This window comes from Sciurus vulgaris (genome assembly GCF_902686455.1).
Source record: "Sciurus vulgaris genome assembly, chromosome: 18".
Taxonomy (NCBI): domain Eukaryota; kingdom Metazoa; phylum Chordata; class Mammalia; order Rodentia; family Sciuridae; genus Sciurus; species Sciurus vulgaris.
The window spans coordinates 22,669,839-22,696,794 of record NC_136479.1 but is presented as its reverse complement, the minus strand read 5'-3'; the positions used below and the strand labels follow the sequence as shown (position 1 = coordinate 22,696,794).

The 26,956-nt window shown below is 52.4% G+C and overlaps 2 protein-coding genes across 3 annotated transcripts; one reads left to right on the top strand and one right to left on the bottom strand.

Moving 5' to 3' along the window:
* Positions 1-2,704: 2,704 nt before the first annotated feature.
* Positions 2,705-11,749, top strand: ZNF629 (zinc finger protein 629). Of its 2 annotated transcripts, none has more exons than XM_079120928.1 (3): positions 2,705-3,181; positions 5,716-5,822; positions 5,974-11,749. In XM_079120928.1, the coding sequence occupies exons 2-3, from the start codon at positions 5,750-5,752 to the stop codon at positions 8,505-8,507; spliced, it is 2,607 nt and encodes an 868-aa protein (XP_078977054.1). In that variant the 5' UTR covers positions 2,705-3,181; positions 5,716-5,749; the 3' UTR covers positions 8,508-11,749. The 2 variants fall into 2 exon arrangements, with proteins under 2 accessions (XP_078977054.1, XP_078977055.1); XM_079120929.1 differs by lacking the exon at positions 2,705-3,181 and adding an exon at positions 3,575-3,893.
* Positions 11,750-15,012: 3,263 nt separating this feature from the next.
* RNF40 (ring finger protein 40) lies at positions 15,013-26,895 on the bottom strand. Its single transcript, XM_079120924.1, has 20 exons — positions 26,789-26,895; positions 26,483-26,681; positions 25,892-26,059; positions 25,610-25,751; positions 24,767-24,973; positions 24,109-24,230; positions 23,841-23,987; positions 23,667-23,741; positions 22,931-23,050; positions 22,669-22,848; positions 22,367-22,502; positions 21,347-21,468; positions 20,834-21,261; positions 20,630-20,747; positions 20,390-20,539; positions 19,959-20,171; positions 19,752-19,877; positions 18,391-18,531; positions 18,180-18,281; positions 15,013-16,252 (listed from the first exon to the last, which is right to left on the bottom strand). The coding sequence occupies exons 2-20, from the start codon at positions 26,612-26,614 to the stop codon at positions 16,076-16,078; spliced, it is 3,006 nt and encodes a 1,001-aa protein (XP_078977050.1). The 5' UTR covers positions 26,615-26,681; positions 26,789-26,895; the 3' UTR covers positions 15,013-16,075.
* Between the last annotated feature and the right edge of the window lie 61 nt (positions 26,896-26,956).

Sequence of the window (26,956 nt, the reverse complement as noted above, 5' to 3'; positions counted from 1 at the left end):
GCACAAGGACTTGTATTGAAGAGCTCTGCAGGAGGTTGGTGAGCTATGACCAAGAACATGGTGGTGGGGTGTTTGTCACCCTCATCCTTCTGAGAGTTCCCCTGCCAGGAGTGTCACCTTCCTGGCTGCCCTGACCAGGTTATTGTAGGCAAGAGGACTTCACACTATTGTCAATAATCACAGCACCCTTCCTAGGAGCAGGATCCCCAAGCTGTGCCTGGGAAGGACTTGACTCAAACAGGGCTTCCCTGCTTTTTCAATTCCTCTCTCTAACTCCTAGAACAAGACAAGGGAGAGCATGGAAGGACTGAGAGGTTTACCCTTTGATCCCAAACACACATGGGTTCCTCCAAGTAGCACCGTGATGGTTAGGAACCATGGCTCCAGAGCCTCTACTCCTGGGTTTCAATCTAGTTTTGTCACTAGTAAGCTGTGTGCAAGGGACTTACCCTCTTTATCCTGGGCTCGTAGTAATATCATGAGTCGTAATGAAGGTTCAAGGAATCTTAACCTGCCCACACTTGGAACAGTACCTGGCACATAGTGCCTTCAAGGCAACCCCTTCAGAAGACATCATTTCAGGTTTGCTTACTCTGAATTTGGGGAATGCAGACTAAGGGGTATCAATACCTACAGTTAAATAGCTGTTGGGGCATCAATAGCAAAGGCCATTCAGATAATGAAATCCTCTCAGTTTCAGCGTTGAAGACAAAAAAAGAGAAACTTTGGGATGTCAAAGCCCCTATATAGAAGGAAGCTGCTGCCACACTAAGATCAGTCCCTCCCTTCCCCCTCCAGGACTGGGTATTGAACCAGGGACACTCTACTACTGAGCTACATACCCAGTCTGTCTGTCTTTACTTCTTATTTATATTTACTTAATTAATATATTTATGGTACTGGCAGATTGAACCCAGGGGCACTTAACCACTGGGCCACAATCTCAGCCCTTATTATTTTTTTGAGACAGGGTCTCACTAAGTTGCCAAGACTGGCCTCAAATTTGCAATCCCCCTGCCTCAGCCTCCTGAGTCATTAGGATTACAGGCATGGGCCACCAAACCCAGTTTGTGAATGTTTGGATCATATTGCCACATCTTTGGATTTTCCAAGGAAGCAGGAAATTCAGATATTTATGTGAAACATACTGTTCATTTGTTTGGTTGCTTTTTGAGATGGAGACTTACCCAGGCTGGACTTGAACTCCTGGGCTCAAGCAATTTTCTGTCCCAGCCTCCCAAGGAGCTGGGACTACAGGTACATGCCACTGTGCAGGTCTTCTGTGTACTGATTTTTAAGTGTGGCAATTCAGTTAAAACATCAAGCAAACAAACAAAAATTTGTAGGCCAGATTAAACTCCTGTGAGCCTCCAGGGTACAGCTTTCCTTTAGCATCACTGCCCCATGGACTATATGCCAATTGCTGTTTAGGTACTGGGGACACAGTAGTGAATGCAAGAGATAAAGCCCCTTCCCAGGAGGAGTGACTGTCAGCAGAATGTGTACACAAAGGCAGGGGAGGGTATATGGAGGGACAGATGGGGTAGATAGTGAACACAGAAGTATCCCATTGTGGGCTGTGAGAAAAATAACCAAGTAAGAGGACCAGGAGGAGCAAAGGCCCTGAGGTGGGAGTGAGGAGTTGAAGACATGGCAGCCAGGGATAAGGGGGAGATGTGCCTGGAGGGCAATGTAAGTGAAAGGAGATGGCACTGGGAAGAAAGCAGAGGCAGGGCTGGGCTGGGTCTCTTTTCATGATGGCTACACACTCTGAATCCCAGATGCCAGCCCAAAGAAACTTCATTCTTTAACAATTCTGGACATTTAATTCATCCCATTCCTAGATCCCTCCCCTCCCTGGACAGATAACCCTTTGTGCACTCTGTGATTCCTTTGTGTCTGTAACACAACCTTTATTTATTTCTTTATTTTTCCTGGTGGTGCTAGGAATTGAACTGAGGACCTCCCACATGCTAGTCAAGTGCTTGACCACTTGCCTAGTGGCTCCATTCCCGTCCCTTTTTTGAGCTAGGGTCTAAGTTGCCTAGGTTGGCCTTGAACTTCAGATCCTCCTGCCTAAGCCTGCAGAGTAACTGGAATTACAGGCAGTGACACCTTGCCTGGCTATTATCAAACTTCTTGAGGGTAGAAAACCTGATTCTCACTCAACTCTAAGTTCTCCTGCCCCTATGTTCAAAGAATGTGCCCTTAAGCATGTTGCTTCACTTCTCACACCTTGGTTTCCTCACCTGTGAAGTAGAAATATGCAGTCCTGCCTCACTGTACTGAAGAAGGAATGAGATAAAGACCGTAAAAATTGGAAGTTCAGATAACCTGGGCTTTGGAAAGTCACCAGTGTTCCTGGGGTTTCAAAGTTTTCTCCTGCTGGGAGCTGAGCGCTCCTTGAGCTGCTGGGAAGGATATTTGCCCTCCTTTTCCAGGGGAACCCCCTCTGACTTCTCACCTGACATGTGGACCTCGGTTTCCTCTTCTAAGGGGAGCTAATAAAAGAAAAGAAGCCGAGAGCACAGGCTGCCACCAACCCTTCCTGGCCTTGCTGTCCTCATTGTTGCCACGACTTATTTCATTTAAGCCCTTTTTGGTTTGTAGCCGATTCTCCCTCTGCTCCACCCTGCCAGCCTCTGCTCCCACCCCAGAACCCAGGCATTCCAGCCCCATCCCAGGGTGAGTCCAAACAAAGGCCGGCCCCAGGGGACTAGCAGCTGCCAAATCCGAGATAGGGCTTAACTGGCGAGGCCGGCAGAACCCCTGCTCCTGCGGGATGGAGAATGGCCAGAAATCCGGAGACCCTCCCTGGCACCTGGGCTTCCCCCAGACGCCTGACTCGCCTACTCCCACTTGAGACCGGGAGAGGGGCGTCATCTCGGCTACCTCCCCGCTCCTGCCGTCCCCTTTTTTTCCCAGGCTGTGGGAGGCAAAGGGTTAAATCCCATAGAGCTGATGCTCTGACTCCAGGCTAGAGGGGCCCGGGAAGCTGGGGTCACTTCCTGCTCCGTCCCAGTCACCCTGAACTGGTCCCCGGGTCCTCAGCCTGGAATTACCCCTTGAGAAGGACCCCAGAGTCCTCGGCGTCTAGCCCGCCCCCCGAGGCAGGGCATTTAAGGGGTTAAGTCCCCTGGGGCTGGAGTCTGCCTTCCGGCTTTTCCCAGACCCCAGAGCCGTGAGTTGGGGACGCCTGGGTTCCTGGGGGGTGGCCTGGAGGGCCCGGGACGGCCGCCGGGGAACAATGGGGCCCGGGAGGCGGGGGCCCCGCGACTGGGCCCGAGCCCCCCGCCCCGCCCTCGTCCGCCCGGGGTCGGGGTGGGGGCCGGGGCAGGGGGCCGCGGAGGGCCGGAGGATTCTGGGAAGAGCGCGAGGGTCTGGCCGTGGGGGAGGGGGAGGCGTGAGCATTCTGGGAAGAGGGAATTCGGCCCGGCGGGGCCGGGGGCCGGCGGGCGCCGAGAGCCGTAGCTCTGGAAGGAGCCCGGCGCCGGCGGGAGAGCCGGGAACCCCGGTGCCGGGCGGGGGCGGGGGAGGATGCCCGGGCTCGGGATTGGAAGCCGGAAAGGGGGTCGCTGTGCGGGGGGAGCACGAGTCCGGGGTCTGGCCTAGTGCGGGCGCGGGGGGGCCGGGGCACGGGTGGCCGCATTCCCGCTGCCTCCATGTCAGGGTCACCCTGGGCCGCTCCTACACCTCTCCGGGAGGCGGTCTCCTCCGCGCCCTCCGCAGTGGGGCCGTCCAGAGGTCCGAGGCTGGTGCTCCTGGGCCTGGGCTGGCTCCAAGCACTTCTTGCCTTCCTCAATCTTCCCACTTTCATATTCCATGTCAGCCGGCTCATTAACCCTTTCCCTTCTGCTCTGGACCACTGAGTTTGCCTCTCTCAGCTGATCAAGGTACATAAACTCTTACCTGTCCTCAGCAAACACAGCAGGGCACCTTCAGCTCTTCCTGGCCTCCTCAGGACAGCCAGCCGGGGGTCTCAGCTTCCACCTCCCCAAAGACACTCACAGGTGGGGGAGGGGATTCTCAGAACCCTAGTGGCTGCAGAGATGAAGAAATTAATTTACTTCCTAAAAACTAACTTATATCTTACTGCTCTTTGGCAGGGTTCAGCAGACTCTTGCTTCACCTTAGTCACCTCTTGGCTGCCTCCTCTTGAGTCCTTGCCATGTCTGCTTTGCACCATTGCCTCTGTGTACACAGTGCCCATCCACACAGCCACCCAAAGCCCAGGCCCTTCCCAGGGATTCCCATCAGGGTCTAGATGTGATAGGAAGTCCTCCTAGCACTTTGCTTCTATGGCCCTGTTCCCTGAAATCATCTCTTTGGGGGAATGACAACTGCTGTTTTTCCCCTGGGCGGAGGGGGGGGGTCACTCTGAACTTGGGTTCCTTTGCTGCCATCCCCTTGCAAATTGATCTTTAAAGGCATTGGAACAAACAGGTTTTCCAGGAGCAAGTAGCATCTAGCTCATTTGTTCATCTTTCATTCATTCAACAAAATATTTATTGAGCATCTGTTATGTGCTAGGCACTGTCCGGGGCATGTGATACAGCATCAGAACAGAACAAAAGGAATATAGAAGGGGGCCGAAGATGGTACTGGTGATGGAAGGCTTTGGCGAACAGAATTGTCTTGAGCTCATAGACACATATCTCCAGGCCTAGTCACTGGGTTCAACCCCTCCTTTTATAGCCAAGGAAACTATGGTCCCAGGAATTTCTCCAACCCATTTTCACAGGCAGCCAGCAGTCTCTGTCTAAGCTTTCCTTGTCACTGGTCTTCTGCCAGCAGCCCACGAGTATGAGTCTCACATGACTCCCAAGGTCACCTCATGCTCTCAGAGACAGGGGCAGGGAAAACACAGAACCCTGCATTTATGATCATAGCTCTGCCACATCCTAACCTGGGACGTCTCCCCCTGTATTGATTTTACTAATCTGTAAAATGGACAACCTGATTCCTGGGTCTTCTCATGGTTTGCAAGAGGACTGGGTGTGAGAAATGAGGACACCCTGGCAGGCACCAAGTCCTCTGCACATAGGAGTATGTGTGTTCTCCACATACTCCTTCCTTCTCTCTTCCTTTGTTTATCTCACTTGAGGCTCCTGCAGAAGCCCCTGACTTTAAACTGCCCCTCCCCCCACCTCTGACCTGATCTTCTTTCTGTGCTTAGAAAAAGGGAAGGTGCCCCAATCCTTTTGGAGGACTTCTGTCCCCTCTGGGAAATTGGGGTGGTTTCCTTTTTTAACCCTTAAGTGTGAACCTCAGTTCTCTCTGGGGCTCATAAGGGAAAAGTTTATTGGTCTCAATTAGCAGCCCCATTAGGGAGGAAAATTGGAGTCTTAATGAGCTTCCTCTGATTCCCAAAATAACAGGTTTCCCAGCCTCTGGGCATCAGAGTGTTGGTAAGAACCTCCCTACCCTGTGGGTGTCAGGTACTTCTCCAGCCCCCAGTCTGAGTTCAAAAGGTCATGACTGATGAGTTTTTAATTGCACTCTTAAATTCAGCTACTTGCTTAATTGTGATCTTAAGATCTGGAGCAAGAATCAGGCCTGCGGCAGAAAGGGGACCACAGGTCGGGAGCCCAGAAAAATGAGGTGGTAGGATACTGAAGTTCACATTAGTAGGAATAAGGAGGAGTGAGGCTCAGGGGGAGTAAAGAAAGTGCAAAATCACCTTGTGCTGTGTGCTGTCTCTCCCTTTCTCCCCAGGGTCCCTGGAACCCTCAAAGTCCTGAGCTCTGGGATGGAGCCTGAGACAGTGCTGTGGGGCCCGGATCTGCAGGGTCCTGAAGAGAGCCTGAATGATGCTCACAGAGGTGAGGGGCACAAGAAGGGACTGTGATCCTGACAAGACAGTAGCCTCGGTTTAGGGCGGGGCCCAGATCTGGAGGGAAACGGGAGGGAAGAGAAACCAGACCCTGTGTTCTGAAAGGAGATGGGGGCTGGAGACTCCCTTTCTGTCTGTAGGTGCCGAGAGTGGGAACGAAGAGGAGAGCCCTCAGCAGGAAAGTTCTGGGGAGGAGATCATCTTGGGAGATCCAGCTCAGAGTCCAGAATCCAAGGACCCACCAGAGATGCCCCTGGAGAGCCCCTCCCAGGATCCCTCAACCCCCCAGGACTCCCCCACCCCACTGGGTCCCTCCAATCCCTTGGACCACCAGACCTCCCTGGACACCTCAGCCCCGGAGGTAGTCCCTACCCCGTCTGACTGGACCAAGACCTGTGAGGCCAGTTGGCAGTGGGGGACCCTCACCACCTGGAACAGCCCCCAGGTGGTCCCCACCAATGAGCCTAGCCTGCGGGAGCTGGTGCAGGGTCGCCCCTCTGGGGCCGAGAAGCCCTACATCTGCAACGAGTGCGGCAAGAGCTTTAGCCAGTGGTCCAAGCTGCTGCGGCACCAGCGCATCCACACGGGTGAGCGGCCCAACACCTGCTCTGAGTGTGGCAAGAGCTTCACGCAGAGCTCGCACCTGGTGCAGCACCAGCGCACACACACGGGCGAGAAGCCCTACAAGTGCCCCGACTGCGGCAAGTGCTTCAGCTGGAGCTCCAACCTGGTGCAGCACCAGCGCACGCACACAGGCGAGAAGCCCTACAAGTGCACCGAGTGCGAGAAGGCCTTCACCCAGAGCACCAACCTCATCAAGCACCAGCGATCCCACACTGGCGAGAAGCCCTACAAGTGCGGCGAGTGCCGGCGGGCTTTCTACCGCAGCTCGGACCTCATCCAGCACCAGGCCACTCACACCGGCGAGAAGCCCTACAAGTGCCCCGAGTGCGGCAAGCGCTTCGGCCAGAACCACAACCTCCTGAAACACCAGAAGATCCACGCCGGTGAGAAGCCTTACCGCTGCACCGAGTGCGGCAAGAGCTTCATCCAGAGCTCGGAGCTGACCCAGCACCAGCGCACGCATACCGGCGAGAAGCCCTACGAGTGCCTGGAGTGCGGCAAGAGCTTCGGCCACAGCTCCACCCTCATCAAGCACCAGCGGACTCACCTGCGCGAGGATCCCTTCAAGTGCCCGGTGTGCGGCAAGACCTTCACCCTGAGTGCCACGCTGCTGCGGCACCAGCGCACACACACGGGCGAGCGGCCCTACAAGTGCCCCGAGTGCGGCAAGAGCTTCAGCGTCAGCTCCAACCTCATCAACCACCAGCGCATCCACCGCGGGGAGCGGCCCTACATCTGCGCCGACTGCGGCAAGAGCTTCATCATGAGCTCCACCCTCATCCGCCACCAGCGCATCCACACGGGGGAGAAGCCCTACAAGTGCTCGGACTGCGGCAAAAGCTTCATCCGCAGCTCGCACCTCATCCAGCACCGACGCACCCACACTGGCGAGAAGCCTTACAAGTGCCCCGAGTGCGGCAAGAGCTTCAGCCAGAGCTCGAACCTCATCACGCACGTCCGCACCCACATGGATGAGAACCTCTTTGTGTGTTCCGACTGCGGGAAGGCCTTCCTGGAGGCTCATGAGCTGGAGCAGCACCGGGTGATCCACGAGAGGGGCAAGACTCCTGCCAGAAGAGCTCAGGGCGACACCCTGCTGGGGCTGGGGGATCCCGCCCTGCTCACCCCGCCTCCTGGAGCCAAACCCCACAAGTGTTTGGTCTGCGGAAAGGGCTTCAATGATGAGGGCATTTTTATGCAGCATCAGAGAATCCATATTGGAGAAAACCCCTACAAAAATGCAGACGGTCTCATCGCACACCCGGCCCCCAAACCACCTCAGTTCCGTCCCCCAAGGCTCCCTTTTGGAGGGAATTCCTATCCAGGTGCTGCGGAAGGCAGAGCTGACCCCCCAGGACAGCCCCTTAAAGCGCCTGAAGGGCAGGAGAGCTTCAGTCAAAGGTTGGGGCTGCTCTCCTCTAAGTCCTACATTTGTTCCCACTGTGGAGAAAGCTTCCTGGATCGCGCTGTGCTCCTCCAACATCAGCTTACCCATGGCAATGAAAAGCCTTTTCACTTTCCGGATTATAGGATTGGCTTAGGGGAAGGGGCAGGGCCCAGTCCCTTCTTGAGTGGAAAGCCCTTTAAATGCCCTGAATGCAAAAAAAGTTTTGGCCTCAGCTCTGAGCTGCTGCTACACCAGAAAGTCCATGCAGGTGGGAAGTCCCAGAAGAGTTCTGAGCCGGGAAAGAGTTCTTCTGTCCTCCTGGAGCACCTCAGGAGCCCCCTGGGGGCCAGACCCTACAGCTGCTCTGATTGTGGGGCCTCCTTCCTTGATCGCCTGGCCCTCATCCGACACCAGGAAACCCATAGCCAAGAAAAGTCCCCCAGACCTGAGGACCCCCTGCCAGAGCCAGCCACCCTGTCCACAAGCCAGGAAGGTGAGGGAGAGGCCCCCACCCCCACAGGGAGCAGCAGCCACAGGGAAGGAGAGAGCCCAAAAACTCTCTTGGAAGGAAAGCCCTATTTGTGCCCTGAGTGTGGAGATGGCTTCACAGAAGTTGCAGCCCTCCTTCTCCACAGAAGCTGCCATCCAGGTGTCTCCCTGTGAAATAGCTGTGGAGACCAGGGGCCTGCCTCTCCTGAGAGGACCACTGGCTCCCCAAAAAATCATGTGGGGGAAAGGAGGACAACCCTATCAGATTGTAGAGAAGTGGAGGATAAAGAACCCTGGGAAAAATAGTGCTTTTACATCAGTGATAAGAAACCCTATAAAATTGTTGGTGGGAGCCACTTATAATGCAGTAGAGAAAAACTGTTGGGTTAGAAACCCTATAAATATGTAGGAAAAAAAAAGCCCTTTAAGTCTGTAGCAGAAAAACCCTATAAACCTTAGTGGATAAAAGCCCTATTAATTGTAGGAAGAGGTCCCAATATGTCTCTAGACACCCCCATAAAACTGTATCAAAATCCTGTAGGGTCAGGAAGTGCAGGGAACCCAGCATGGCATTGACTCGGGATGGTGACTAAGAAGGTCTAGGAAATGCCTCCCACAATGCTGGTTCTGCAGTGTCCTCTCCTACTGGCCAATGGGAGAAGCCCCTCTCCCAGCAGCCTTGGACCATTACACTGAGAGAATTCACAGCTGGGGAGTAGCATGGGAATGACCTGGAACTGGAAAAGAAGAAAACAAAACCAGGAGAAAAATAAGTGAGCTTTTGAACCCACAGAGAAGATGAGATACAGAGACCGGGTAGAGAAAAGGTGTAGCTTGTTTCACTGGGGGTACAAGGCCAATCTTAGATGAATTGTGTGTTAGGGGAGGCCCATGGAATCTGTTAACATGAACCCAAAAAAGAGGGAGAAAAATTATGTCAAGCCTTTTTAAAAGCTGAAGTTTGGGGTGCATAAAAAACTTGATGTGTAAGAATACTGAGAAACCTCCACAAAAATTAGGGGGATTTCTGTTAGGTTGCTTGGAGGGAGGCAAGGTGGAGAATATGTTCAGATGGAACCCAGTAAACTCTAGGCCAGATTCTCCCCTTTCCAGGAGCTTGTTAAACTGTAAATGCAAGCAGATCCCAGCCCAGGCTGCCAGGGTTCTCCCTGAGCCAGGCAGGACCACTTTCCCCAGCCCAGCTGGAAATGTCTACTCCAAGAGGCCTCCAGGATTGGAGGGGGCCTCTGCCACATTCTCAGGTCTCATGGTCAGGAGGTTTTTCCTGAAATCTAACTGCCCCCAGTCTTGCTGCAGTGGCAGCTTATTTCCTCAAATTCTGTCCTCAGTGGAGAGGGAAAACCGCTGCTAGTCGACCTCCAAAGAATAAATCCCTTCAGAGACTCAAGACTTGTATGTGGTTGTCCTCCCTAGACTGAGTCAGTGAGAGCCACTTGAGGGCTCTCTGTGGCAACAAGGGATGGCAAAACGACAGAATAGAAAGCTTTGATTAGCCAGCAACCTGATTTTAAACCTCAGCCTTTCATGTGAGCTGGTGGCAAGACTACCCACGTGCAGTGGTCGGTGCCCAGACCCCCCACAGACTGGACCAGAAGTCCCCAAAAAGTCTACAGAAGCCCAACCACCTTCCTCACCTGGTATCTGGAGCCCTCTGAGGTGATCTTAGCCTTCAGAAGGGAAGATTCCCACCCCTCTTGGCTCTTCTCTTCTCCTCATCTGGAAACCACAGGAGGGAAATGGAAGGATGACAAATGTTCTCCTGCTAGGCACATTTCTTCTCACACACCACACAGCTAACACTTCATAAACCAGCCAATCCTGCTCATGTGACTGGGGCTGTGATGGGAAGAGATGGGTGCCCTATAAAATGGTTGAAGAGAGAAGACTCTGGAGAGAAGCATCTGCAACAAGATCTCCCGCCACCCCCCGCCAACCCTGGAAACCCTTAAAGATGGGGAGGACTCTGCTCAGTGCCCAATCGGAAAGGAAGTGCCCCTTGACCCCACACTGGCACCAGCGATACGCTGTCCTGGAGTACGAGGACTGAGATGCCAAGGTGAGGTGATCTTCAGGAGTCACATGCCCAGAGGGGCACCCTGGATTCCTACAAAGCTGTGAAAGAGACCTCTAATTCCATTATCTATAAGTTCAAAAGGTGAAAACCCTTCACCCTCATCTGTCCTGTCCACAGAGGGATAACCCTCAATCTAAAAGGATCAAAATCTAGAACATTGTGGGAGAAAAAGGCCAGGCCTGCTGTTGGAGAGAGAAAAGGCAGGCCTTATATAATTGTGAGGAAAGCCTTGTTAACATCTGCATTAAGCCCCACCCCACCCAAGTGCCAGGTAGGAGAGGGCCACTGAGGGGAGGAGCCTGCCTGCAGATCTCTGTCAGAAATGTCCATGAAGGGGTAACCCTCTAAGACTAAGAGGAGATAAGTCCTCCAAGTCTCAGCCGATTTGTCCCCCTCTGAGATGGTAGCAGAAACTTCAGTTGCAGAGACAAACTCCTTAAAGCTAGGAGCAGATTCCCTCAGACACAGGTCTGAGAATCTGACCTCAGAAGAGTGCTGAGGAACAGCTTTTGGACTCAGAGGCCATTCTGGGGGGAGGTGGTCTTAGTCGAGGTCGACTGTAGCCTATTGAGGACTAGGGTGTAGCGTACATAGTAGGATGCTCGCATGTTGTGGGGACAGGTGAAGGCTAAGGGTCCTGGCTCAGGTACTGAATGGATGATATGGACACTACTGGTGGACCCTGGGGCTTCCTAGTAGGAAAGGGGAAGAGTCAGACCTCTGGGTGTGGCCTGTTCTCTCTTGCTCACTTTCCCAAACTTCTTTAGCCAGGTGACTCCGGGAGCCAGCTGCATCTGGGGGAAGAACTAAGCAGGGAGGTGGCAGTGTCTAGAGTCCTCACTGGCTCAGACAGGGCCAGGGCTCGAGACACCTGACCACCAAAACAGTCTGGAAAGCCTAATGTAGTCAAACTCTCTTATCCAACTCCATGCCAGTCCCAGAGCCCTCAGAAGTGCCCTAATGGAGAAGCCCATCAGCCAGAGGCAAGGAGTCATTGGTAAAAGCAGAGGGGAGGGTAGAAACTGATCTGAGCTTAGGGTGAAACTAGAAACTGCTGTGGCTATGGAGGTCAGATGGGAACTGGGCATGAATCCTGAGTTGGGGGGAACTTGAAACCATCACAACCAAGAGGTGGGGCTCCATGACCCCCACCCTGAGGTGAGCAGCTCCCAGACTCCTTTGCCCCCATGAGGGAAGCCCCACTCACCTGATTTGTCCCTGTGAAGAGAGGCCCCACTTTTGAGTGTTGTGTGTCAATAACAGTGTTGTGTCACTGGTGGTCATGTTGATTAGTTGAAGAGAATAAAGGGAATAAGATTTCCCAGTGTGTTTTTTTGTTTTGTTTTGTTTTGTTTTTCTCATTCAGCCTAAAGCAAACTCAGAGCTTGTCTTCTCCTTGAGCCAGGGCTCATAAGTGACAAAAGCTCAGCCCAGCCCCAGGCCTAGCCTTTTCCTAGGAGCTCTAAAATCCCTGTCCAGTAGAGTTTATGAAATTTTAAAATCCTGCTGGCTGGGGTGTAGCTCATTGGTAGGGTGCCATGCCTTGGCATAGCATGTGCAAGGGCCTGGGTTCCACTGTCAGCACTGGAAAAAAAAAAAAAAATTAAATCCATACCCTTACAAGAGAGCAGGAGAAATCTGATGAACTGGTGGTATGCTGACTACTAGATGGCTGCGTGGTGACTCTGGCACTGGCCAGCTCAGGCCCAGCTGTGCAGGGAGGCCTCTGTAGCTGTAATACCCACACTGTCCCCAGGGTGCCACTGGGGAAAGCTCCTAAGATCTAGTTCCAGCTACTATTCCTGATTCTCTTGGGTCCTGGCCTGGCTCAATCACTCCTCTGGACTGGGGCCTCCTAGACCCTGAGAGGTGGGTGGAGCTCTGGCTTGTTATATTTCTTCCAGGATGTCAGCCCATAGGCCATCTTCATATGGAAAGCTGAGGCTCAAGGAAAGGCAGCTTCTTGCCCAAGATCCACAGAAAGTCAATGAGGGAAACCAGAATGGTCAAGATTTGAGTGGCTCTGCACCCAGCCAAGCCTTTCCTCCTATGGCTGGGCCTGCCTGGGCCTGGCCTGGGCTCCCCACTTTCTGGGCCAGGTGGGACTGCTCCAAGGAATTCTCAATGCCAGGTTCACTTCAGTGCTCTATCTCCTGAGCCTGGCTATGGCCCCTGAGTGGCTGCTTGAGGTCAGCACTTGTTCTAGCCTGTCACCTGCCTCTGTCCCTGTCAGCCAGGGGATTCTTGTCCTAGTCAGAAAGGCATGTCTCCACAGATGCCACTCTTACCCAGACCCCAGGACAGGCTCTCTCCCACCTGGAAAGTAGGCAGGGTAGAAAGGGATGGAAAGGACTTGCCTACATAGAGGGGAGATTAATGAAAACTCCATATTCTGTGGGTTCCCAGCACTAAGGACACTAAGGCATATCAGAACTAGTGTCAGTAAGGTGAGGGAACTCCAGGGAGAGAGCAGATACTGGAATGCTGTGACTTAAAACACTCTGGTTCAGAGACAGCAAAAGTGGCTGTGGACCCAGAGATGGTGCCTGCCACAGTAGAGGGCCGGATATTACTGGAAGAAGTGACCTGGAAGATGGGGGGTCTCAGGAACAGGAAATCAAATGTATAGAGGCCAGGTGTGGGATGGGGCAATAGAGGGCACAAACAATTGATTATTGACTTAAAGCAGAGTGGGAATTAAGGGATGTAAAACTAGAGAGCAGAGGCCAGAGTGGGGTGTCTTGTTTGAGGAGTCTACAGAAGGTGCGATATTAGGGAATTGAGAATGACATGATTCCCCCCACTTTATGAACAGGGGTTATTTTCAGGCTCAGGAAAGAGATTTGGTGGTCTAAACAGCTCAACTGTAGTCATGGTCACAGAAAAATACACTCAGGGAGAGTGGCAAAGCAGCAAGAGTCCAGTTTAGGGGGTAGAGAAAGAGGACCAGCAGAAGGCAGTACCAGGAAACCCAAGCAAGTGCAGTGCTGCAGGACCCAAGGGAAGCTCTGGGAGTGGTCCGTTTTAAATGCTGGCAATTGCAGGTAGTAGCCCTAGTCCATCACTGATGTCATCTGCTCGCTTAGGAAATAACAGCCAAGGTCAGTGTTGGCCAAAGAGCTGGTCTTCCTATCCCTGTGGTCCTGGGTACCACAGCCAGAGACTAGAGGAGCTACTGCCAGTAGTAAGGAGTCAAGCCTCCGGTTGGAAAGGCCAGACCAGTCGTTAAGACAGACCCTGCCAGCACCTGGCACGCTCATGGTAAATCATGGTTTATTGAAACTTTTGGCCACCGCTATAGTGAGATTCTGGGACATCTACCCTATTCTCTTTTGGTCTGAGCTTGAGAAAGCGGTTTGATTCCTACTTTTCTTTTAGGTAGGAAGACTCACAAGTTTTTAGCACCTCCCTCCAATACGGAGACCGGGAAAATATCCCGAGAGATGATATTTAGGTACTTCCTTTTACTTAAAGAGCCCACACGGAGTTGACTCCTAAGAAAGAGGGTCGTGCTCGCAAAGAACAGGCTGGTCTCCACCTGCGCTCAGACTCAAGGCTCCTCTCAGACGCCGGTCCTATCCACCTGCGCAGGTGGCCGCGTCTCTGTGATGTAATACCCTGAGCCCGCCACCCCTGCCCCGCTCCGCCCCACTGTACACCAGTCACCGACACTTCCTTGGCAACCAGATGTCATCACCAGCCGCGGCCCGTGCCTCGGCGAGCATGCCCATTGCCACCAGTCCCGCACCCGAAATCTCCGTAGCTCGCGTCTCCGTCTCCAGTCCGATTTGGTTCAGCCGCTGTGGCCCTGCCGAAACTCTAGGCCCCAGGTGGACTCCGAAAGCCGACAAGAGCGCGAGTCCCCGTGAAGGCTCGCCCGCTGACAAGGCTCCGGGGTCCCGAGAAGGCGCAACCGCAACCATAGCCATGGCTGGGACTGTTACTCCGGCACCAACCTCAACCCGACTCAGCACCGCCTCTGTAAGGGTTCCCCCCGAAAGGCAGACAGCGAGCTGAACCCAGAAACAACGCTGGGCAACCCCGAGGACCCGGTCAGCGGCCTGAGCAGGTTGCAATGAAGGAAGTCACCCCGCTGATGTGTACCGATCTGTGCGTCCATAGGGGAGGGGCGGGTGAAGCCGCTGAAGGCCGGCCAACAGATTTGAGTTCACGCTCAAGTCTTTGGCCAGCACAACCTGGTCTCTTCATACATTTGGGAGGATGGTCTCGCTAGGTACGAATATGGGACTACATTTCCCAAGATGCAGCTCGAGACTTCCCAGCATCCCAACGGCCAATGACTGCCGGAGGCGGGACCAGTACAGACCGCGAGGGGGTGACAGCCTTCCCAATAGAAGGATCTGATCGGTTGACTCCAGTCACTTAGTGCTGCTTGTAGATGCGCTCCCGCCAATGCACAGTTGGGATCCCTGGCCGCTGTTACACCTAAGCATAACAGCCTTTGGGGTAGGCAGAAATGGGTTCTCATATAGGCACTTCCCCTCCCTCCCCAGGTCCACAGCAAGTCAGGGAGATGCCCAACAAGTACTACGCTTGGGGCAAGAGGTCTGGCAGTATACTGACTGTAGGCCGAGGGCTGGACGTTTATTCACAACAAGTAACAGCCTATATAAGACATCTCTAGAGCAGAGGCTGCAACCAAATAAGTCCCTGCACCTGTCGGCAGCTCCACCTCCCAGGCTCCTCTGGGTGCTATTGTCACAGTCCACAGAGTGTATTGGGCAGGCAGTATGGGAAGCATCCTGGGTACAAGCTGTCAAGAGTGTGTTGGCCAAAGCTTTTCTACCTGGAATGATTGAAAGTTGGCCCAGCGACTGGGGCTGGTCTGTCCCTTCCCATCCTGGGAAGTTCCAACTCCACTACAGTTAAGGCCACCAGGATGAAAGCACATTTAGAGCCAGGGACCCAGCGGAGCCATGGGATACATGGGGTAGTGGGTATGTGGGCTTGGGAGAGAAGTAGAGATTGGGAAGGGCCTGATTAGAATAGAAATTGATGATCTTGGTTCAGCACTCCCAAGATGAGGGCAGTGACTGCAGCAACTGTAGAGCTTCCCAGAAGAGGGTAGTCGCCCCAGGGGTAGCTCCTTCAGCCCTTGGCACAAGAGCCAGACCAGAATCCAGAGAACTCCACAGGAAGGACAGAAGCCCTGCCCAGGCCTAGGGGACAGTGGGTGAAGAAAGTCTCCCTGGGGCCCATGTCCCAGTCTCAAGCAAGGTGTGAGGACTGGCCCACCCTGGTCCTCACTGTGGGTGTGTAGGTAGGTAGTGAACCTCCTCTTGGGTGGGTGGTCACAGCCTGGAGAATATCCCCCTTAGGGATAGGATGGGTCCATGGAGACAATAGGAGCAGGGTTAGGGCCAGCTTCTGGGAAGCTCAGTTGAGTGTCCTGAGCCCCATGGGAGCACCCCTTAGGCTACAGGACAAACCTTCAGGAAAAGATGGAACTGAGCCTAGCTGATCCCACTCCCATAGCATGCACCAGGACCCCAAACCAACTAGGTGGGCAGGGGCTGGGCCCATGGGGTCTGGAATGAAGGGTGGGACCACTGCACCTGGGTGGGGAAGGGCTGGGGGCACAGCCCCCAGGGTCCACGGGTGTTCCAAAGTCCCCTGAGTTTCAGGTTCAGCTGATGTAGACACGGTGGAAGTCGTGGGCACCAAAAGCTGCGTTGCACTTGGGGCACTTCCTCTGGCGGGCCTCATAGCGACCCCGCACACACTCGAAGCAGAAAACGTGGAAGCACTTGGTAAGGACTGCATCCTTCTTGCGGGTGTTACAGCAGGGACAGGTCAACCGCGCCTGGATCAGGCAAAGGCATCAGCTTTGGAATAACTGCTGAAGCCCAGACCCTAAGCTGACAGCAGGAAGTGGTTCACAGCAGGAACTGGTTCAGGCTAAGCTCACCAGCAGACAAGTATAATCCTCACCAAAACCCTGGGAGGTGGAATGAGCACTCTATGAACACAGGAACTGAGACTCAGAAGCCAAGGTCTCAAAACTAAAATAGCAGAGTCTGGATTCTCCCAAGGACAAGGCTCCACAGACCCAGCCTAGCCTCTTCCACCTGGGTTTCTCTCTTGTCACTCTGGCTTCCTCTGGTAAAATCCCAATCCTGACTACCTTCTCTTCAACTGTACCTACTGTCACACCTCAGCATGGTGTGCCATTAGAAATGTGCTACCTCTGCCTCAACTGGGCCCAGCGATGGTGCAACCCAGACATGCTGCTGTGGGTCTTCTCTCAGCCTGGGACCTCCCATCTGCCACTAGGAGGGTCTCCCCCTCAACTCCAGACAGGAATTACCCCAACTCAGCCTTGCCAGTGCTCTTGGAATACCAGGAGACAGCCTCAGAAATTTCTCAGTATCACTCTTCCCTATCTCTCAGACCCTGCCATCAGCACTGAACAGGTTCTCAAGTCTTCATCGTCTTTACTTCATGGCTGCCTCCAGCTATCTCTTCAAGGTCCAAATGTTTCTTAGAATTATCTGTTTTTTGACTCACTCCTACACTCGCCTCACTCTAAGTGGCTTTACCCTCACCCTTGCCCAAAAAGCATTCCCTCCCAAATCACCAAGTCCTAGTGGCATTTCTCATGTCTTTTGGTTCACTGCCTTTCCCTCATCTCCCCATGACTTTCGTTCCTCCCAACACTAAGGCTTTCTCTTCTGCCTGTCACTTAAGCTTCCAGATTCCTGAGAATGACTCTTGTCTCTACTCATGCCACAAACCCTTGCTGAGTGACCACAGTCATATGTTACCCCCACGACTAGTTTCTCAAACCAGGAATCTTCTCCAGTATTTCCCTTTCTTGAACTCTATGTATTCTATCTATCCCTGCATCCAAACAATTCTATCCCCTAAATATCTCCTGAACCCCTCTACCGTAAACGATACCTTAAGCTAGCTAAGTATAAGTTTTCACCTCAGTGACTGTAATAACAATCTTGGTGCCACTAGCCTTTACACCTTCCCGTTCAAATCCAACAGCAAACCTGACTATGTTATTCTCCTGTTTAAAAAACCTTTTATGGGGCTGCGAGTGTAGTTCAGAGACAGTGTATGTGTGTATGTTTTAAATGCCCTGCAAAAGGCCATGGTTTCCATCCCTAGAACTTCCTACCCCTCGCCAGATAACCCTTCAATGTCTCCACACTGTCTTCAGGTAAGCCAGGCTGCTCACCCCAGCTCCCACACCCTCTGGGATCTGCCACTGCCCATCCTCTCCACTCTTCCCTCCAACCACACTGACAGTCTGTCCACCACACTTCTCCCAAATGGGGGCTTCCACACCTGCCTTTCCTTTTACCTGAGTCCTTTCATTCCTGACTCTGCATAGTCAACTCACTCTTCAGGTCCTGCCTTAGGTGACATTCCTTCCAGGAAGCCCACTGACCTCCAGGGCCTTCAAGGGCCTCCCCAGAGTTCCCACAGTCCCTCTGGCTTCTGTCATCACATTACTTATCACTGGTCCAGGAGGAATAAATGTCCCCAAAGGTCAATCTCAAGAGATCTAAGCCCTACCAGCCCCCACCTCCTTAGGCACTGTACCTGGCACATGGCATGTGTCCAGCAAATACTCATGCCAACTGTCGGACTTCATAATCAGTGGACAGTTTTTTGCCATCCTATCTCATTTCTATGGTCCCAGACTACTCACTACAACTCTCTCCAACCCATCTAAAATTCCTGACTTGAGGGGGCACAAGTCAGCCCCACAGCCCCACCTTGTACTCCTTGATCTCCTCCTGAAGAATTTCATCAGCATCTGCATACACCTCCACCTTCCTCTGTTTTTCTAGCTTGCGCCGCAGCCGTGAGATGTCCTCCTGGAGCAGCAGAAAGGCTAGGCTAAGGGAAAGGGTCCTCACCCTTGAACCATGTGCTTCATAGTCCAACTGGGGACCCTTGCCCACCCGCTCTCTCCAAGGCACACACCTGAGCCCTCTTGAGGTTGAAGCTCTCTTTCTCACGAGCAGCCCTGCTCTCTGCCAGGCAGGGCTGGATCTCTCGCAGCCGAGTCTGCACATGCTCCAGCTGTACCTTCAGGTCCTCAGCCAGTTGTGCAGCTTCCACAGCCTTAGGTGGGTGGGAAAGGAAAGAGAGACCCTTTGAGCCTACAAAGCTGTGTTCCACCAATGTTTTCTCAAACATTTCACTGGTATCTGCACCAGAGCTGGTCCCACCTCCTGATCCTGCCTCACCTCCTACTCTCCCTCTCATTCCCAACACTGTTCCTCACCTACAAGATGCTCTCTCTAGTTTCTGAGCCTTCACCAGGCTCTTCTATTTCCCTGAACTCCCCCAACATACAAGCAACTCCTTCCAGGACTCAGTTCCAAGTGTCACCTCTTGTGGGGCTTCCCTGCCGTTTTTCATACCACCTTAGTTTCCTTAATAAAACTTACTGTGCTCTGAACTGGCACTGTTTTACTGTTTATTGGCTTGCCATCTACCCCTCAGGAGTTCCAGCCTTGACTGAAAGGCAGGGACCCTCTTGTTCCCAGTCTCTGCAGTGGTCAGCACAAGACAAGAGGCATTTAAAAAAAAAAAAAAAATACCGTGTCATATGAATGAATTAACAGGAGAAGGTAGAGCAATAGGGAAAACAGGATGAAAATCAATGTTAACAGCTTCAGTATAAGCTAAATAACTTATATGTTTAGTAAAACTATTAAAAGACTACCATCCCTGGGGTGGGGATGTGGTTTAGTGGTAGAGCACTTGTCGAGCAGGTGCAAGGTCCCAAGTGTTCAATGCCCAGCACTGAGAAGAAAAAAAAAAAAGACCATCCCCATACCCATTTGACAGTTATCCAGTGAGTGGTTATGTGGGTCATGAAGCCAAGAGCTGGACCCAAACCCTAGCTCCACTCTTTCTTTTTTTAAAGTACTTTTTTAGTTGTAGATGGACACAATACCTTTATTTATTTTTATGTAGTGCTGAGGATTGAACCCAGTGCCTCACACATACTAGGCAACTGCTCCACCACTGAGTCACAACCCCAGCCCTTCTACTCTTTCTGAAGCAAGTCAGTTTGACCTCCTCAGTCTCAGATTCCTCATATACAAAATAAAATGGGGATGATAACGAAAACCATTCTGGTAGGTTTTGTGATAGAAATGTAACCACACATGTCAAGCATGGCACACAGGAAATCTTTTGATACTTGTGAGCTATCCTATGGAAGAGGCAGAGCCAGGGAATTTGCCCCAGGCCACCTGCATCAGGTTCTCCAAGCAGAATGGGGAGGATGTGAGCCAGAGACCTAGGTGGGCCCCCTATAGGCCCAGCCTCACCTTCCTCTTGTTAAGCTCTAGGGCCTGGCTGCGCAGTGTCAGCTCCTTCTCCACGCCCCCTAGGCTGCCCTGTAAGGCCCGTTCTTTTTCTTCCAGTTTCTGCACAGTCAGCAGTTGGGCATCAACCTGGGGGCAAGGGGGAGGTTGTTAAGTGCTAGGAGTTCTGCCTCTCCCACTCCACCCTGCAAGCTCCTGGGCCAGCCATACCTGGGACTTGAGACCAAGAACCTGCTCGCCCAGCTCATCCTTCTCCTCCCGTAGCAGTTTGTGAATCTGGTTGGCCTTGATTCGCTCTGACATCAGCTTAAAGTTGGCATCATCCTTTTCCCGCAACTGTTGGAGTAGCCGCCCATTCTGCTCCTGCATATCCTCAAAAGCCTGACCTGTCACATCCATCTCTGACAGCAGAGCCTCCTCCTCCTGCAGCCAGTGGGTAGGAACAAGATGGAAAGTGCTAGGTGGACAGAATGGCTGGGGGTCGGGGGGAGGGTGTGGGGGGGAAACCACAAGAAAACATGGCAAAGCTAAGAACCACAGTGGACCCAGGACATCAAGGTGTCACATCTGCTAAAGGCATCCAACAAAGGGCTAAGGGAATCCCGATGTCAGAAGCAAGGGGACCACGAATGGGCTTATACCTGTTTGGTGGCACCCAACTTGCGCTGCAGGTGTTCAATCTGTTCTTCGGCCTGCCGAATGCGCCTCAGGGCATCCTCATCTGCAATCTTTTTGCTCTCCCTTCGATCCCTCTCTTCCAGTTCTCGGATGCGGCTCCGTAGCTCATCAACCTACAGCCACAGAAGGGAGCTCTTTTCACTGATTCCTGCTGACCTAGGGCCAGTCTCCCTGCATGCCCCACATGCCCTACCTGCCCTCACCTCAGCCTTGGCCTTGCGTTCAGCTGCCATAAGCTGCACCTTATCCCGCTGCTCCTTGGGTGCTGACTTGTACATGTCTAGCAGCAGCTTCATCTCCTTCTGGCTTTCCTGGGCCTTCCTGGGGGAAGGTATAGGAGGAAGGAATGGTAAGTAGGGCTTAAGGTCACTTGACAGGCATGAAAAGAGAGAGCAACAGGGCCTCACTTGAGCTCTGCTCGGAGACCCTTCAGCAGCTCTGACTCCTTCCTCTTGGCTTCTTCCACCTTGGCCTTCTCCCGATCTACCCTTGAGAGACCTGAGGCTATAGGTGGAGGTCCTAGGCCAGGCCCTTCCCGTTCCCGAAGTTCCCGCTTGGGCCTGGCCTCAGGTTCTCGGCCCCGAGAGGAGGGGCCCTGGGCCCCAGGGGTTAGGGCCTGTGAATCCTCTTCGGAGGGGACCAGCTCCTCCTTCTTCACTGAAGAGGTAGTAGTGGTGGCACCAGGGACTGAAGTCATCTCCTTTCTGCTATCAGGAGTACTAACAGGGACTGGCCCACCCTCTTCTTTCCCTGGGGTTGGAGCACTGAGGCCAGAGTCCTCTGGGTGGCCCAGGTTTGGGATGGAGTGAGTTGAGCCACTGGCCTGGGCCCGGAGCTATTGAGAGAGAGGAAGAGGAATGTGGTGAGCCAGTGCTTATTGGGGTCCAGCCGAAGTTTTTCCCAGGCAGTCACCTCCTCACCTTGCCAATCTCAGCCTGTACTTCCCGAAGCTTCCGCTTATACCGCTGGGCATCCCCTTTAAGTTGGTGGTTGTGATTTTGGAGACTGCTAATCAGGTGACGCATCTCACGGTTGATGGGCCCTGGGGAAGGGTTGGGAAGTAAAGGTGTTGAACTGGTCCCTATGTTAGGGTCCTAACCCTTCAGTGGGAAAAGAAGCTGAGCCAGAGTCAATACTCTGTCTGTGCAGGAGGGGTAAAATGAGGTCTAGAGTGTAACTAATGCAATTATTGATGAAAATTTCCCCAAAAGGTAACTTAATACTGCCTATTTGTATTATTCTTGCTAAGATAGTTTTTTTTTTTTTTTTTTTTTTTTGGGGTGCTGGGGATCGAACCCAGGGCCTTGTGCTTGCAAGGCAAGCACTCTACCGACTGAGCTATCTCCCCAGCCCCGATAGATTTTCTTTTTTTTTTAATACCTCCATATTTCCCTGTATGGAAGAGATAACTAACATTCATTAGATACTTAAACAAATGTCCCTCTAGGTGACATCTGTCTGGGCTCCCCAGTCCAAGCTATATGCCCTCTCCCTTTCCTGCTTGGTATCTTCATCACTATTTAATGTACACACTTTATCTTTTCCTTACCATCTGTCTTCCCATTACCAAAACCCTGTTCCATAATAGCAGCAATTCTTTGTACCTGGTTCACTATCATAACCCCAAAACCTAGAACACAGCCTGGCTCACAGGTGGTATTCAATCTCTATAAAATAAATATCTGAGAAAGAGACACCAGAAGATCAGAAAAACAGATGGAACTGATAGTTCATGTTCTGGCTGAACCTGCTCCATCAGACACCTAGGCTGGTTATGACCCTCACCAAGCCTAAGAGCCTGGTAGTACAGTCCTATTTCTCCGAGGGAACTGAGGCTCTGCAAAAAGAAAGGGCTCTGCTTCCTGCACCTGAATAGCAGCAGCTCCAGCAGGGTCCAGCACCCCACAAAAGGCCCCACTTCACCATTTTCCACCACATACCCGCCTGCTCATTGGCCGCCAGGTTCTGTTCAAACTCGATGCGCAACATCTCGTACTCCTTGCGTACCTGGGCCAGGGTGTCTTCCAGCTGAATAACTTCCGTGCGCAGCTTCTTCTGGAGCCCCAGCTCATCACTCTATAGGTTGAGGTGTTAAAGACCCATACAACCCCTCAGCCCCACCTCAGGCCTTGGTGTCCCAGGAAGAATTTATTCCCAAGGGACCCCCGGCAGGTACACAGGGCCTCAGAAGCCCACTAATATTTCAATATTATGGGCTTGGCCTTCACTCACAATGCCATACCTCCATGTGCTCAATGTGTCGCAAGTGGGAGTTCTTGGTGGCCAGCAGCAGTCCCCGGGCCTCGTCCAGCTGGGTCTTCACTTGCAAAGACTCATTGTAAAGTAGTGAGAACTGGGCCTGCAGCATGCGGTACTCCCCTGTCTCCCGTACCACCTCCTCAGGAAGGCTCCGCAGGGCCACCTAGGGGAAAGGTCAGAAACAGGCTTATGGTTCAGTCCCTATCTTGTAGGCCCAGGCCTTCTCAGCCCCAACCACAGCCCACCTTGAGGCGTTCATTGGTCCGCACAGCACCCTGAAGTTCCATCTGCAGCTTCTCCAACTCTGCCATGCGGCTATTGGCCAATTCCTGGTTTTCCTCCAACTCTGCATTCAACATCTCAAACTAAGGAGTGGGAGAGGTTGTGGTTTGTAGGGCCAGGACAGGTGGCATGTTCCCCTTACCCACAGTCACACACTCCACCCAAACTACCCTGTGCAGTGCACTGATGGATTCTGTAGCCCCAAACCAAGGGCTTTCCTCAGATCTCCCACCTGTCTGGTTTAGGGCTTCAATATTGCATGGAGTACTGAACATTGGGAGCTAAAGTTCTTAACTGAGAGGGAGTCAAGGAAGCATTCCCAAAAGACCTGAAAAACCAGCTGAAGCAAAAGGCAAACAGAGCAGTGACCCTGGGATGCCAAGGGACTCTATAAATTCCCATTTATCTCTTTCTGGGCTTTTTCTCTGTTGTACTTATAACCAACTGACGTACTATTTTATTTATTTGTCTACTCCCCCCAGCTAGAACCTAAGATCCATGGAAGTATTGATTTTTGTCTCTCCAATCTGCCTAGTACTTAACACTTAGTCCTAATAAATAAGAAGATAAATAAGTGAAAAAAAAAATAGCTCCAAAAGTGACAGGGAAGGGGCTCTGAGGTAGACATTTGCCCTTGGTCCTGAGGGAAATTTCAAGGGAGGGCCAGACAAACGGACTGGGAAGAATGATGTTGCTCACCTTCTGCATGCTGAGTGTGATCTGGCCTCCTTGGAAGCCTGAGGAGCTCCCAGACACATAGTAGCCAGAGTTGAGCTGCAGAGAGAAGAGAGAGAGGTGATGGATATGAAGGGCAGAAGCTAGGGTCCCAAGTACCCAATCCTGGCTCCACCTGCCCTAGCACTTCAGCCTCACCTGCTCCAAGGCCTCTGCCAGGTGCTTATTGAGCTTTTGCTCCCGCTTACGCAGCTTCTCAATGTCCCACTGTAGGTCTTCCACTGTTGTCTCCATCTCCAGCACCTTAGTCTCTGCTGATGTCACTTTATCCTGGAGCTCAGAGTACTGGGGGCAGTGGACAGGACAGATACTTGGATAAAGAGACTTGGCAGCGTAAGATTTCTGTGTGCCATCTAACCCAAACCCTACCCAGGTTCTAATTCCACCCCAAAAGCCCGACTCCCACCTCCAATGAAATGCGGTGGTGCTTCTCCTGCAGCTGAGTGGCCAAGTCCTGTAGTCGTCGGTTCTCACGGCCCAGCTCCCGGGTACGTGCCCGAGCTGCCTCACCAGGGGGCTCATTGTCCCCTGGGAAGGCAGGGCCCAGGTAAGAATCAAGCCCTGGGCAACAGGGCAAAGTACTAACTCATTCTGGAGTCTGCTATGTGCCCAGTGTGATCCACCAGCTGTCTTGCCAGTTTCTCATGACAAAGCCAGGAGTCTTTATCCCCACTGTACAGAGGAGGAAACTAGCTCAGAGAGAGGAGCCATATGCCTAGAAAGCCCACACTACAGAGGCAGAACTAAGGCTGGGAGAAACCAGCCAACCTGCAAAGCCTAAGCACTTGTTGCTCTGCCTTGTGGGTCAATAGCTACCATCGAGATTTACAAAAAGTATTCTAGATAGGTCTCTAGCTAGAAGAAGATGGCACTATCAGCATCAACAACTCCTCCATCCAGGGAATCAAAGCTGGAATCCCCATCTACAGACTAACCATTTTCCCCCAAAACATTCCCCCCAAAACATTCCTTGGGGAATTCCGGGCTCAAGGCATTAATGGATTGGGGGATAGGAGGACCACAAAGATATAGGTGGAGACAGACACCCCTAGGGTAGGACTAACCTCGGCTGTATACTCGCTGACACAGTTCCTCCACCCGGCGCTGTAGGCGGTCTGAGGCCTCTACCACCCGGGACACGGCTGCCTTAGAGAACTCCATCCGGCCCTGCAGTTGTAGCTCCACTTCCTCACTGCTGCTGGCACCCAGCGCCACCACAAAAGCCAAGGCTGGCTCACTGAGAGGGGGCCTCAGCTGCATTGGCAGGGGCTCTGAGAAGGATGGACAGATCCTCATGAGAGTAATAGCAGCAGTTGACTACCAACCTGTACCAATTTCTAGACTGAGCACCTCAATATGCCATGACTCACTTAACACAATAATTAGTTCCCTGTTATCCCCAACTTGACAGTAAGACAACTGAAGTTTAAAGAGTCAATGTCATTTCCTCTAGACTACAAAGCTACCAAATTAATTCCTCGGGGAAGCCCTCTATCTTCTCAGTACAAAGCAGTACCACACACGTGTGCACCTATACTTATTCTCTTTCAGGAGAGCCAATAATTTTTACTTATGATTTTTAGTCATTTCCTCCACGATAACAGGAACGATATTGTTTCTACCTGTCTCTGATTCCTTCTAATTCAAAATAGTGTTAAGTACACAGTTAACACTGAGTACTTTTTGGACTTAATGAGTATCAACACAACTGGCACTATGAACAAAGCCAAATTCTAAAGTCTTTGTTCTCATCCATGGCAATTTGCTACCGAAACATGAAAATAATTTCTGGGGGGGGGGGGGGGGGGTATAGGGTGGGAAATCCAGGAACCCAACATCAAAGTCTCCCATGCCCCAGGACCTTTCCCAGAAGTTAAGCTTCTCAGATCCTAGGGCTCTGGTCCTACCCCTCAGCTCTGATGTCCCTGGCTCTGTGAGAGGGATCACATCACGTGTCGGCCCCTCCTGAGTCCCAGGTGCCTCTGTCCCTGCAGATGGCTCCCCCTGGCTCTCATGGCATCGGAGAAGAGCTTCTACAATTTCATCCAGCTGAAGGGAGAAAGCACCAGAAATGTTATGAATCCCTCAGTGCTTTCCGGCACAAAACTCCTTTCCCAGCAGGTTAAACTGAGAATCAGCAACTGAATCAAGGTTAATTGAAAGCAGAAAAGAAAGCAGAAGGCATCCACCTGGGCCCAGTAGCGATTGACAATGAGGAGTGTGGCATCATCTGTGGCCTGACGTTTCTCCAACTTTTCAATTCGTTCTCGAAGTTCATCTTCACATGCTTGTCGCTGTTCCAAACGCTCTGCCAGTTTCTTGTTCTTGAATTGCAGTACCTTCAAGTCCATCTCCTCCTGCCAAGAAAAACAAAGGAGTCAAGGAGAGTGTCAAGCAGGGCTCATAAATCACCACAGAACAGATAAGGAAAGCAACTGGAGTGGATGGAAGGGTGGTATTCCCAAACTATCTGGGAACAGAATTTAAAGAATTTCAGATGTCACAGAGAAAGCATCCTGATTATAAGAAGGCTCAAGTTATGCTTCTGCCTCTGTCCCCAACTGAAGTTTTTGAGAAACCACACGCCCTCTGGGACCTGTTTTTGTAACTGCAAAGGGAAGGCAGATATCGTGTTCTTGGTTTCCTTCAAGAAAACATGCTATAAAGGGAACTTTTCTAAGACTGGGAATCTGGCACTAAGATTCTGGATGGTTTGGGCGGACACCAGATAGGAGAGGTAGACAGCTCAGTTCTGAAGACTAAGGCAAAAGACTACGAACCGTGGAAGAGATGCCCCCAAGGCGAATGGGTTCGATAAGAGTAGTTGTGGTCTTCTCCTCGCGGCTCATCTTCTTCTCTGGGGGCCCTGAGCCCCCGTCGCCGGCTGCGCGTTTATTGCCGGGACCAGACATAGCTGCGGCAGCGAGGAGCGGCGTAGGGTTCCCCGAGGGGCTCGGACGAGAGCGGCACTTCCGTCACCTGCAGAAGACAGAGCAGAGATGTGGAAGCCACTGATGCTCCACAGCCCGGAGCGGTCCCCTGCACACACCTGATACATCCCGCCCCCGCCAGCCCCGCGCCCTCACCGACAGCAGGGTCAGACTAATGCCGCCATCTTGGATTTCACCGGACGTCACCGGACCTCCTGCACAGGGCGCAGGCGCCAGAGACGACACCGGATGTGGCGAAACGCCCTCATTTCCTGTTTTTATTCGTCGCGCTTGGTCCCGCCTCTCGGATTATTTGATTTCTTC